The following is a 14,343-nucleotide window of genomic DNA, read 5'->3' on the forward strand; positions in this document are numbered from 1 at the left end:
TAGAAGGGTGGAAAAAAAGACAGACCGGGTCGTGCGGAGCCAGACGATCGCGGTGCAGTAGTGCCTGAGGCACCGGATCGCCCGTGGCAGGGCGCCTCCAAGCCCCCATAAAAGAATTATGGAGTGACGCTTCAAAATGAAAGAACAACTCACGTCCACCAGAGCCCTGGTGGAGAATCTCCAGGAGGGTGTCTGTAGGAAATGGAGTGACAGGTTCACCCATCCTCAGAATACCAGCAGCTGTGGAAAAAGCCCAACAAAGGCAACACTGGCCTCAGTAGTGCACCGTGGAGGTGAAAGCAATTCCTCCGTGGGTGACAGTTGCAGACTGATCCGTCCATCTCCAAGTCCAGGGGAATGCGGCCAGCAGCGGCATAGAGGAGGATCCACTGAGGAATGAGGGACCTGAGGGGCTTTAGGAGAAGGTGGAGAGGCCGGTGAAGAAGCCAGCCGCGAGCCAGGGAAAGAAGAGTTTGAGGATTTTGGCTGTGGGGACGGTGAAGAGCCTGCCCTAGAAGATGCAGGCGAAAAGAAAACTACACGGCGCCCTGTCTCCAGGGAGGAACACACCAATAGATGACAGACCTCCGGAGACGAAGGGACTTCAGGAGACGAATCCAGAACTCAGCGCCTGGAAAGCACCCCAGGTCCCTGCCTCTACCCGTGACTCCACCGGGGAAGAGGACCCCTGGCGCCGAAGCGGCGCCGGCTCGACCTCTGGTGAGGCAGCTCCCTGCCCAGAGGGCCGAGAGGGACCCGGGGACAAGCCCGGGGTCCCGGCAATCACCTACAACGCCACAGTGAGCCGCATAGGGATTTGCGGAGACAGAGGGTGGCTAGGTGCCGAAGAGGGGAGCCCCCAAAGACCACACCCAACAGCGCCACTTTCCTACGACCTGGAGCCGAAACCTTCGGAGCCGGGGCAGGAGCAGCTGGCGACTCCGCAGACGTCTCAGGAGGTGGAGAAAGGGCCAAAGAAGCCTGCAGATCCGCAGTGTAGTCTGTCATTTGGGCCCTAGTCACCTCCGCGCCGGGAAACAGCGGGTAGGGAGGAGGGGGTGCACGTCCCAAGGGAAACAGCACCCGCAGCGGAAGGAGGACAAGGCCTCGGACACAAATTGAAGGGCCTACCAGCCGGTGAGCCATGCCCAAGGGGCTGCGGCGAAAGACTATGTCGCAGATGAAACCGGCGATTCCTTGCTTCAGAGTTGGGAGACGGATGCTGAGAGGACACCTACCTGGATAAGCGCACCCACAGCAACTTCATCCAGCACTCCCGTCGTGACTTAGGCTTAAGGTGCTGGCAGGCGTCGCAGCTCTCCGAGTCGTGGTGCTCACCCATGCACCACATGCAAATGGGGTGAGGGTCCATCAATGACATGGGAAGTGCACAAGAGGGCACATCTTGAAGCCCGAAGGCATTCGCACACTGTTCCACTAAACGTGAAAAAAGGGATAGAAGGCCTGAAAACAGGCCAGGAACTACTGTATCTTCGCTGACGTCACGGACACGGAGGACGTCAGGGTAGAGTCACGTGGTGCCGTCCCCAAAGCGCAGGGATGCTGTGGCAAAAGGTTTTCCTGATCCAGTCTCACGCCTGGGGATAATTCTACGTTATGGAAGCTGCGGCTAGTAGTCTCTATCAGATCTTTGTATACAGCACGTGCAGGGCAAGTCTTCACAGTGGACAACACAATCAGAGGAAAAATAAAGGGCAATATCGGACCACATTTGGCGATCATATCACAGGAGAACAGCAATGGAATTCACGTCCCTTCCCATAAGCGCTGACCTGGATAAAAAGAGCTTACTGATATTATCAAGGTACCTACCCTCTTTGTCTGAAAGCACTGAAATTGCCACGAAGGGATTCTTAGATCTGCGCTGGGTTGCCTGTGTGATAACTGAATCAGGCTTTAGGTGACCAGTGAGACATGTAGGAGCACCCTCTGTAGCCTTACATTTTTTGTTTTTCAAGCGCGGTAAACCACAGTCATTGTGGCTGGATTTTTCATAACTTAAGTCCTCGTCCCGTATGTAGTTTCAAATGGACATCGATATCACGCTTCCAAAAAGATTCCTTAAAATCATAAAGAAAGCAGTCAGTCTGCATAGTGGGCATGGGTAGGTCGAACCTTTTTGCTGCAGTTTCTAGCAAGCTATTAAACCCCCCCCACCCCCCCCAATGTCCTCAGGTGGCAAATCTATTGGTGTTGGCAATGGAGATAATGGTGTAGACAATAGATCATCTCAATCTGAGTGGGAATCGCAGAATTACCCCATATCTCTGTTGTCATTGGAAGTTTTCCGGTAGGAAGGCTTTTTGTGGAGCACGTCTTTCCGACGTAGGCTGTAACAATGTTCTGTGCAGTGCAGTAGATGGCTGACCAGATGGAAATCTTACAGATAAGAAATAATAGTTGAGAACAGGTGTAACTGAACATAGCTCAGTGTAGACTCCCTAGCACGACGTGCAGATGAAAATCTGAGGGACAGGAGCTTCTCACAGGTGTGTTCTAGACAGAGGGTATAAAGATTGGTACAAACCTAAGTTTGAGCTCTTTTCTAAAAGTGACTAAGTAATGTTACAAACCTGAAGGGCCTTTCTAGTCTATGTTTTACATTGCATTGCTGCTAGAAGGTACTCATCTTGACGACAGGGTTTGATTCAAGCATGTGAATCTATTAAAGTTCCTATACTGGAGTAACTAAAGCAAGCTCCAAATTATGTGGTAGGGCTTATATCTAAAAACGAATGCCAATGACTGAGGTCTCAAAGGTATTCAAAAACCACTTTAAGCACAACCTAGGATAAGATTAACGTCTTAAGTCAAAGGGATGGGATTTAAAACAAACGGCAATCCGGCACTAAGTAGCATGATAGTGTTAGTACCTTCACAATTAAACACATGTACTTGTCCTAAAATGGAACACATATACATAATATAGTACTTGTGGTATTATCTGGTAAGTGCACATAACATTTGTCTCCAGTATAGTGAGGTGTAAAATTAAGCACAACTCTGTACTTGATGTTTTTATGAACTAGGCAGGTTTGGATACAAAAAAAAAATAGATAATCCCTTATGGATGGTTATTAATTCAAATAACAGTTTATATCAATTACATTCCATGGCATACCACTACATTTCACAGCACAACTAACGAACAACTTACTTACCATCGTTAACGCTTTTTCTGGTAGATATAGTATTTGCCTGTGGATTCCTCACCTTGTGAATATCCCCCTTGCGTCAGCAACGTTCGGAAAATTCTTTGTAGCACGCCGGCATGGACGACGTCACAGGAGCACGGCATCGCGCGCGACTCCATCCGACGTCACCGTTTCTTTATTAGACCCACGTCAGGCGTGATGACGTCAGTTCCGCCCTTCAAGGCACTCGGACGGACCAATGACAGAAGATATATACATATACACTGTACACAGTACATAAAATCCAAAAACTGCACACACAGTGTGTAGCTAAGGCTTGAAAACCAAATATAAATACAATCATAAACATGCATATGAATACAGAAAAACAGGTATAGCAGAGCGGACAACGGGGAGGCGGGTGGGTCAGTGAGGAATCCACAGGCAGATACTGTATCTACCAGAAAAAGCGTTACCGAAGGTAAGTAACTTGTTCTTCTGATAGATACATCTGCCTTGTGAATTCCTCACCTTGTGAATAGAGTCCCACAGCAGTCCCCACTCCCGGAGGAGGGTGTCCACTCTGCTATACTAGAAAATCTTGAAAAACAGAGCGCGCGAAGTGGCCGTCCCTCCTCACCTCGGTAACTAAGCAGTAGTGCTTCGCGAAAGTGTGGAGGGAAGCCCAAGTCGCAGCTCTGCAAATGTCCTCAACAGGAACACCTCTAGATAAAGCGGATGTTGCAGACTTTGCTCTAGTTGAATGTGCTCCGATACCCTCAGGAGGGTCCTTACCCGCCAGAGTAGCAAATCTTGATACACAGGATTATCCATCTGGAAAGTGTGACCTTGTGCACCGCTCTGCCCTTTTTGCAGCCAGCAAAACCCACGAAGAGCTGATAATCCACACGATAGTCTTTAGTCCTATCGAGAAAGAAACTGACTGCTCTCTTGGGGTCCAAGCGATGAAGCCTCTCCTCCTCCTTGGAAGGGTGAGGGGGAAGATAAAAGATAGGAAGGGTAAGGGATTGTCCTAGATGGAAGGGAGTTACCACCTTAGTGAGAAAAGCAGCCCTGGTCCTAAGTACCATTCTTTCAGCATGAATGGTCAAGAATGAGGGCTCAGAACTAAGAGCTTGAAGCTCACTTACCCTCCTTGCCGAGGTAATTGCAACCAAGAAGACCGTTTTAAAAGATAGAAGTCTCATGGGACACTTGTGCTAGTGTGCGAAGGGGGAACCCATCAAATAGGTTAACACAAGATTCAAATCCCAATGAGGAACAATAAAAGGAGTAGGAGGGAACTTATTAGTGAGACCCTTCAAAAATCTTAAAACCACAGGAGACTTAAAAAGAGAGGGCTGATCCGGCAAACAGAGAAATGCCGACAAAGCCGAAAGATAACCCTTGACTGTGGCAGAGAAAGAGCAAACTGTAAAATGTCAGACAAATGAGCCTTCAAAGGGTCAACAGCTCTCTCCCCACACCAAGAGACACATTTAGACCACCTATAAGAATAGATGGACTTAGTGGAGTCACGCCTGGCAGAAAGAATGACATCCACCACATCGTGAGGGAGAGAAAAGGAATTCAAGTTGCCCCGTTCAATCTCCAGGCATGAAGGTGTAATGTCTGGAGGTGGGGGTGTAGAACCTGCCCCTCCATCTGAGAGAGGAGGTCTGCCCTGAGAGGGAGACAGAGCGGCGGGTGAGAGGAGAGGTGGAGAAGATCCGTGTACCACACCCTTCTTGGCCAATCCGGGGCAATCAATATGACTTGGGCCCGGTCTTGGCGAATCTTCCTCAGAATCCGAGGAATCAAGGGCATGGGAGGAAATGCGTAAAGGAGTTGTGAGCCCCAACTCAACTGAAACGCGTCCCCCAAGGCTTCTTGCATCGGAAACGGGCAGTGAGCATTCTCGTGAGTGGCGAACAGATCCACCCGAGGAGTTCCCCACATCCGAAAGATGTAGAGGACTACCTCTGGATGGAGTCTCCACTCGTGATCGGCCGAGAACTGCCGACTGAGGCTGTCTGCACGTATGTTCAGAACTCCTGCCAGGTGATTTGCCATCAGACAAATCTGATGGTCCTGAACCCAGGACCAGAGTTGCAGAGCCTCTCTGCAGAGACACTGCGACCCCATTCCTCCCTGTTTGTTGATATACCACATCGCGGTCGTATTGTCCGTCAGGACTTGAACTGACTGACCGCAAAGGGAAGGGAGGAAGGCCTTGAGCGCCAGACGTATTGCTCGCAATTCTAAAAGGTTGATGTGAAGCAACCTTTCCTCTGGGGACCAAAGACCCTTGACCTCCAGATCCCCCCAGATGAGCACCTCACCCTAGAGTGGATGCATCCGATATCACCTTGGCCACCAGAGGAGGTAGTTGAAAAGGCCTCCCTTGAGTCAGATTGCCTTCCACGCTCCACCAAGACAGATCCGCCGCAGATTCTCTGGAGATCCTGACTGACTCCCTGAGATCTCCATTGTGCCGATACCAACGCCTGCGGAGGCACCACTGGAGTGTCCTCATGTGCCAGCGTGCATGGTTGACCTATAGAATGCAAGAAGCCATCAGACCGAGCAGGCGAAGAACCTTCAGAACTGGATGACCGCTCCATTGCAAAACAAGGGAATCATTTCCTGTATGTCGCGAATCCTTTGAGGAGGAGGGAATACACGACACAGCTGTGTCCAGTACCGCACCTATGAACAGGTTGCGCTGGGAGGGCACCAGGTGAGATTTGGGTACATTTATTGAAAAACCCAACCTGTGTAACAACGGAGTAGGCTCCTGCAGATGACTGAGCACTGTCTCTGGAGATTCCGCTTTGATCAGCCAATCGTCCAGGTACGGGAATACTGGAATCCCCGACCTTCTGAGATGTGCAGCCACCACGGCCATCACCTTGGTGAAAACTCGAGGCGCAGTAGTAAGCCCAAACGGAAGGACCACAAACTGGTAGTGTTGCGATCCCACCGTAAAACGGATATACTTTCTGTGCGACTTCAGAATGGGGATGTGAAAATACGCATCCTGCAAATCGATCGACACCATCCAGTCTTCTTCGATCAGCGCTTGAAGAACCTGTGCAAGTGTGAGCATTTTGAACTTCTCCTGTTTGAGATAGAGGTTCAAAATTCTGAGGTCCAGGATTGGACGTAACCTGCCATCCTTCTTGGGGATCAGGAAATAACAGATTCAGATGACTTTAAGCATGCGGCCCTTCTCGTGGCAACTGTAGAGCCCATTATCCTGGCTTCAGAGTCCGCCGTGTCCATACCACTCTGAATTACTAGGCGGGCTGCTGCCTGAGTATCAGAGACTACTTCATTGAAGTTCTTGTTATCTTTCTCCGGAAGCTTAGTTGACAATTATTTCACAGAGTCCATCAATGCATGAACATATCTCCCCAGCAGGCAAGTAGCATTGGTAGATTTAAGAGCCATGCTACCCGAGGAGAAAATCTTTTTCGCAGACTGGTCCAATTTTTTAGAGTCTTTATCTGCTGGCACCTGTGGAAAAGAACCTGCAGACCTGTTGGAACAAGCGGCCTGCACAACCAGACTTTCTGGTGAAGGATGCGAAGAGAGAAACTCAGGGTCACCAGGTGCCACCCTATAACGTCTTGCCACTGACCTGGACACCGCAGGAGCAGTCAATGGTCTCTTCCAGACCTCCATTATTGGCTCAGTCAAAGCATCAGTGAATGGGAGTGTAGGCTCTATAATAGATAAAGGCGAATGCAAAACCTCCGTGAGGATGTTAGGCTTGAACTCAACGGTAGGTAAAGTCAGATTGAGCAGCTCCGCAGCCTTCCTAATGACGACATGGTAGGGTGCCACGTCCTTAGATGGTGCATCAGAAACTAATGACAAACCCCACTCAGGAGAGAGTTCCAGGCCACTAGCACTATGCAGGTCCTCAAAACAGTCCCCTTGATCCAGAAGTTCTCCTTCCTCTACTTCAGGATCTTCGTTTTCCATTTCCTCAAATAGACGTTGAGCTCTGCGCCTCGACCACTCCAAACGAATCGAAGTCGTCGGATCCGGTAATGACTCAGACGGAGCCAGAACCGGCGTAGAACGAGGAGCCGGGACAGCTGGAGGACGAGAATCTCGAACGGCCTTGTCGTACCTCGATCCAGTTCTCGAGGTCACTCGGTGGCGCCGTACCGAGCCAAGGTGTATAAGGCGTCGGCATAAACGGCATAAAAGGTGCCGGAGCGTAAGCTTGAGGGACACCCAAGTTAGAAGACAACGGACCCATGGGACCAGCCGGTGCACCAGTGGGGTACATTGCCCTCGCATAAACGCCAAACATGTCATTAAGGAAATGCGAAGGGTCCTGTACAGGACCAGGAAAGGGAGGGTACGAACTCATCAGCTGCTCCGAAGGAGGCTGCCCGGCATTGGTTCTTTCTGGCCCTCTTGATTCTCAGGGTTTTCCACCTGAGTCGGTGCACGAGGAATCTCCTCATCTTCATGCTCCGAAGAATGGCGTGGATCCGGATAAGGTTCTTGCTACGAAACCGGGGACCCCTCACGAGACCGCACAGGTGAAGGTGACACGAAGTCCTTGTGATGTTTTCGAGACTAAGACTTCCTCTTCGAGTCCGAAGACTCTTTACCAGAGTGATGTCTTGAGCTATGCTTCCTCCTCTTGTGCTTCTTCTTCGAGGAGCTCGAAGCATGACCCGAAGCCGACTTCGATCCGGACCTCGATCTCATCCTGGACCTCGCCCTCACTCTGGACCTCGACCTCAAAGCCGATCTCGACCTCTACTTCGATCGCGACTTCTGCCTCGACCTCGAGCGTCTAGATGTTGACCTCGAAGACCTTCCTGCTTCTTTCCCTTTTCACCTTGGCCAGCAGAAGTTTCGCCTCACGTTCTCGTAGAGCCTTTGGGTTCATCTTGAAGCAGGATCGGCAGCTCTTGACATCATGGCCCGAACAAAGACACCACAAACAATTGTCGTGCGGATCGGTAATAGAAATCATCCGGGCACACGATCTACACTGCTTGAACCCAGTCCTCGACGACATCCTCGACGAAGAGCAGACACTCGACAGAGAAACAGTAACACAAAATAGCAACAAGTTACTATCTGAATCACAGAAGATCCCAGAAACCGTTAGCGTCGACGATGCGGAAAAAAGGGAACTGACGTCATCACGCCGGCATGGGTCTAATAAGGAGTCGGTGACATCAGACGGAGTCGCGCACGATGCCGCGCTTCTATGACGTCATCCACGCCGGCGTGCTACAAAGAATTTTCCGAACGTTGCTGACGCAAGGGGGATATTCACAAGGTGAGGAATCCACAAGGCAGATGTATCTATCAGAAACACTAGTCCTGTTATAAAAAATGCTAAGGATCCGTATTATAAAGAACAGAAACTCCAGTTCCAGATTACAATTAAACAGTGGTTCTGAAAATTCTTTTGTACTTCACAGATGCTATTGACATCTATTCTTTGGTTACTCTTCGTAAATAATTTCTTGTGGGAAGAAAAAAAAAAAAAGATGGTTAAGGTTAAGCTAGGTTGCCATCATTTTGCCAAGAAAATATAGAAATAAAAACTTGCCTGATGCACATTCACTGCATATGAACTTTCCTTCTGGCTTTTCTACAAGCCCGAGACATTTCAAATGAAAAGCTCCACAGCACTGTCCTTCACACAGGAGAACATCACCAGATTCTTCACACACCTTGATAAAAATACAAAATGTTTGAAATGGATGCCATTCACCTCACAGATCCCATGCAGCAGAAATTGAAAGGATATTTTATTTATTTTCACATCAATTATACAAAACAGAGTAGATGGATGAAGTGGTTGCTGCCTTTACAGAGATAGAAAGTTAGATCTCTACATTCCAACAAGGCTTCGAGGGAGCACCCACGCATATGCAGTTGCTGTATATAATAATCCTCCACCCTACCTGTGCATCATCCTCTCTTTGTACAGCTTGGACACCTCTTGTGGGTGCCAATTTCATATTGGTGTTTTCATGGACATAAATTGAATGTTACATAATGAACTGGGAATGTGAAAAAGTTGCAGAAGCTGTTTTTCTATTGATTATACACTCATAATTTATCGCTCTACCTAAAGCAGCCAATTTACTTGAATTGTATTGTCCTTAGATGTGGCTATGCAAAATAGTTTACACTGCACAGATCCTGGAACAATATCATAAGCATACAGCACAAGTTACTACTTGTGTAACGATATATCTGTAAGAGACATTAGTTACTGATAGATTCCTTACCTTAGAATATCCCCAGGCGTCAGACTGGATTCGGAAAGTTTTGGGTAGCAGTACCCTTGCGCGTCGGTCGTCGGCGCCGTGATGACGTCGTCGGAGTATATAGACGCCGCCTCCGCGTGCTGATGTCAGTTCTTAGCCACAGCTTTTCCGCGCCAGAAGCGCAGAGCCATGACAAAAACCGACACTGGTGCCAAGAAACTAGGGCCCTGAAAGGGGATGACCTTAACCCTAGATATCGGTTCGCAGAACGGGGAGGATGGGTGGGTCGGTAAGGAATCTATCACTAACTAATGTCTCTTATAGATATATCGTTACACAAGTAGTAACTTGTGCATCTGAAAGAGACATGTTAGTGATAGATTCCTTACCTTAGAATAGATACCCCAGCAATACCATCCCCGTGGTGGTGGGTCTGCGAACCAATATTCACACCAGAAAGTCCTGGAGAACGGAACGGCCGAAGTAGCCATCCCTCCGGACTTGACTGTCCAGGCAGTAGTGCCTCGCAAACGTGTGCAACGAAGCCCACGTAGCTGCCTGGCAAATGTCCTGCAAGGGCACACCTCGGCCCAAGGCAGTTGTAGTGGCCATGGCTCGAGTGGAGTGAGCCCGCAGCCCAACAGGTGGTTCCTTCTTAGCCAAGGAGTAACACGCCTGGATGCACATGATAATCCATCGAGAAATGGTCCTCTTGTGCACTGCTTTCCCTTTCTTAGCGCCCGCGTACCCAACAAAGAGTTGATCATCCACCCAGAACTGGCGTGTGCGATCCAGATAGAACGAGAGCGCACGTTTTGGGTCCAGACACTGGAGCCTCTCCTCCTCTCTCGAGGGGTGCGGAGGCGGAAAGAAGGTGGGCAATGTGATGGACTGCCCCATGTGGAAGGCCGTGACCACCTTAGGCAAGAAGGAGGGCCTAGTCCTCAAAACAACCTTGTCCGGATGGACTGAAAGGAAAGGAGGCTTACAAGAGAGGGCCTGGAGCTCACTCACTCTCCTGGCAGAGGTGATGGCTACCAGGAAGGCAGTCTTCAAAGAAAGAAGGCGAAGTGGACAGTTATGAAGTGGCTTAAAGGGAGCGCACATCAGAAATGTTAGAACCAGGTTCAAGTCCCACTGAGGCATCACGAAAGGAACAGGAGGAAAGGTATGAGTGATACCTTTCAGAAATCTGTTTACTATAGGGGACTTGAACAAAGAAGGTTGGTCAGGCAGCCTCAGAAAGGCTGAAAGAGCCGAAAGATAGCCCTTGATAGTGCGCAGAGCCCTGCTGGGCAAGAGAAAGAAGGAAGAGAAGAATCTCAGAGAGAGGGGCATTGAGAGGATCCACAGCCTTTGCTGTGCACCATGCCACAAATCTGTTCCACCTGAAGGCGTATACCGTTTTTGTGGAGGGACGCCTGGCTGCCAGAATGATGTTGCAAACTTCAGGAGGCAAGTCAAATGGCCTCAACTGTTGCCGCTCAATCTCCATGCATGGAGGTGGAGACTGGACAGGTTCGGGTGGAGGACCGTCCCCTGCTGCTGCGACAGAAGGTCCTCCTGAAGAGGCAGACGAACGAGGGGATCGACTGACATACTGAGTAGCTCGGGATACCAGTACCTTCGTGCCCAGTCCGGAGCCACAAGGATGACTTGTGCTCGGTCGCGCTTGATCTTCTTCAGCACTCTGGGCAGAAGAGGTATAGGCGGAAAGGCGTACAACAGACCGCAGCTCCACTCGCGACGAAAAGCGTCTCCGAGCGAGTGCCGCCTTGGAAATTCCAACGCGCAGAACTGATGACATTGCGCGTTCTCTTCGGTGGCGAATAGATCTAACCAAAGCTCTCCCCAACGCAGAAAGAGGCCTTGTGCCACGTCCGAGTTCAGACGCCATTCGTGATCCATCGAGCACCGACGGCTGAGTTTGTCCGCCCTGGCGTTCAGAGAACCTGCCAGGTGTTGAACCACCAGAGTCACGCCCTGATGTTCCAGCCATTGCCAGAGGCGCAGAGCCTCCTGGCATAGGGTCCACGACCCCTCACCGCCCTGTTTGTTGCAGTACCACATGGCGGTGGTGTTGTCCGTGAACACCTGCACTGCACTCCCTCGGACAGACGGGAGGAATGCTTTCAGTGCCAGACGGATCGCCCGCAGCTCTAACAGATTGATATGGAGCCGGGACTCCGCCGGAGACCAGAGTCCTCTGATCTCCGCCTCTCCCAAGTGGCCACCCCAGCCCTGGAGGGACGCGTCCGTCACAACTACGTGCTCCGGTTGGGGAAGGGAGAGGGATCTGCCGTTGACCCAATCGCGGTCTGTGAGCCACCACTGCAGCTGTCTCGCAGTGCCCTCCGAGATCAGGACATGGTGGGAAAGGTTGCCCCGGTGCTGGGCCCACTGAAACTTCAGGTCCCACTGCAGAGCCCGCATCCGCCACCGTGCGTGATGCACCAGATGGATGCAGGAGGCCATCAGCCCCAGAAGCCGCAGCGTCAGCCTGACCGAAACCCGGGATAACGGCCCGAAGATCGGAATCAGGGCCTGAATATCCCGGACTCGCTGTTCGGGCGGGTAAACCCGAAACTGCGCCGAGTCGAGAACCGCTCCGATGAAAAGGAGCTTCTGAGAGGGGCACAGGTGTGACTTCGGCACATTGATGGAAAATCCCAGCCTGTGCAGGAGATCCGCCGTAGTCTGGAGGTGGTTGATGACTGCCTGGGGCGAGCCCGCCTTCAACAACCAGTCGTCTAGGTAGGGGAAGAATGAAACCCCTAACCTGCGCAGGTGAGCTGCGACCACCGCCATCACCTTTGTGAACACCCGTGGGGCGCTGGTAAGGCCGAAGGGGAGCACGGTAAACTGAAAGTGCTCGAGGCCTACCGTGAACCGCAGGTAACGCCGGTGGGCCAGTAGGACGGGGATGTGGAAATACGCATCCTGCAAGTCCACTGCTACCATCCAGTCTCCTGGGTCTAGGGCAGCCAAGACCTGAGCCAGTGTCAGCATTTTGAACTTCTCCTTCCGGAGGAAGCCGTTGACGTTCCTCAGATCCAAGATAGGGCGTAGGCCCCCTTTGTCCTTCTTGGGTACCAGGAAGTAGTGGGAGTAGCAACCACGACCTACTTCTGGCCCAGGAACGCGCTCGATGGCCCCCTTGGCCAAGAGGGCCGAAACTTCCTCCTGCAAGAGCCGCAAATGATCCCCCGATACGCACTGGTGTTGCGGTGGCATGGCTTGAGGGGTCGTCTCGAAGGGGAGGGAGTAGCCCCTTCGGACGATCTGCAGCACCCACCTGTCCGAAGTGACTGTGCGCCAGTGAGAGTGGTGATGGCGAACCCTGCCCCCCACTGGCGTCACATGGGCCGAAAAGCACGGACTAGGAGGGTTTAGAGGCGGATGCTGCGGGGGCAGGTGTGGACTGGTTCCGCTTGCCTCCCCGACCGCCTCCACGGCGGTTTCCACGGCCGCCGCCGCGCTGGACGACAGTTTGCGGCGAGTGGCTGGCGGCACGCGTGGGGACGCCCCTTCCTTGGCCACGAAAGGAGCGAAAGGCACCCACTTGCTGGCACGGGGCCGAGAGGCCCAAGGACTTGGCCGTAGCCCTGGAGTCCTTAAAGCGCTCGAGCGCGTGGTCTGCCTTGTCGCCAAAGAGGCGACGGCCATCGAACGGCATGTCCATGAGTGTATTCTGGACATCAGCTGAGAAGTTGGCGGATCTGAGCCAGGCGTCGCGTCGAATCGCCACCGTCGTAGCCATCGCTCTGCCCAGCGAGTCAGTTGTATCCAGTCCGCACCTGATCGAATACTTCGCTGCGTCCCGGCCCTCCACTAGGGCTTGGCCGAGTTTGGCCCGTACCTCCAACGGACACTCTGGCAGCACTTCCGCCACCGTTTCCCATATAGAATTGGTGTAACGGCCCAAGAGGCATGCGGTGTTGGAAGACCGCAGTCCTAAGCTAAGGGACGAGAAAACCTTTTTGCCAAAGGCCTCGTACCTCTTGGATTCCCGGTCAGGGGGAGCCGACGGGAAGGTGGTCTGGGAGTTAGAGGCCTGGATAACCAGACTCTCGGGGGTGGGGTGAGTGGACAGGAAACATGGGTCGCCCGGAGCCGGGCGGTGGCGTCTGGCCACGTTCCTATCTACAGGCGAACCTGTAGCGGGCCTGGACCAAGTGCCCAAAAGAACGTCCGACAAGGCCTCATTTAACGGCAGCATAGGCTCCATGGAGCATGACTGCGGCTTAAGGACCTCAGTGAGGAGGTTAGTCCTCACGGCCGCGACGGGGAGCTCAAGGACCAACGCCTTAGCAGCCCTCATCAACACCACACTATATGTCGCGCCCTCCTCCGAAGCCACGGAAGGAGGAGAGACGAATCCAGTGTCTGGAGAGGTGTCCAGGCCACTGGCCTCCCCAAGGTCTCCTGTCCAGTCCATGTTAGACTGACATTCCCTTGTCAGAGGGTCCTCAGACCCCTCCCAATCCTCCTCTTCACCCATCTCCTGAGACTCAGGGTCGTAAGTGAATGAGGATGGTTCATAGGGATGGAAATCCCCGAACGGCGTCGAGATCGGCGCCGACAGGCTCCGTCCCGACGCCGGAACCTATACAGAGGAGGCATTGGGGACGGCGTCGGCCGAGGCAGACGCCAGAGGGGACACCACACGGACCGACCCCGGGGGGGTCGTAAGGTCCACCGGGGACTATCCAGCGCCCGACGAGGGCCGAACGGCAGCCTGCGGCGCCGGGCCCGAAGGCACCGACGACGCCGGGGCCGCTGAACCCTGCGGCGCCGAGCCCGAGGGCAGCGGCGGCGTCAGGATCGTGGAGCCCTGCGGCGCCGGCGCCGAAGCCGCCGTCGAGGCCAAAGCACCCGACGGCGTCTGGGTCGCAGCCCCCGACCCACTAGGGCCCCCAGACGGGTTT

At 52.5% G+C, this 14,343-nt stretch overlaps 1 protein-coding gene across 1 annotated transcript in view; it reads right to left on the reverse strand.

Annotated features, from left to right (window-relative positions):
- NSD2 (nuclear receptor binding SET domain protein 2) overlaps positions 1 to 14,343 on the reverse strand; it is a 1,128,833-nt gene that overhangs the window by 509,942 nt on the left and 604,548 nt on the right. Inside the window, exon 12 of the mRNA XM_086964209.1 lies at positions 8,749 to 8,872. Within this exon, the coding sequence (XP_086820335.1) occupies positions 8,749 to 8,872 (124 nt within the window). The remainder of the gene's footprint in view (positions 1 to 8,748; positions 8,873 to 14,343) is intronic.

This window comes from Lissotriton vulgaris, chromosome 3_2 (assembly GCF_964263255.1).
Source record: "Lissotriton vulgaris chromosome 3_2, aLisVul1.2, whole genome shotgun sequence".
Lineage (NCBI taxonomy): Eukaryota > Metazoa > Chordata > Amphibia > Caudata > Salamandridae > Lissotriton > Lissotriton vulgaris.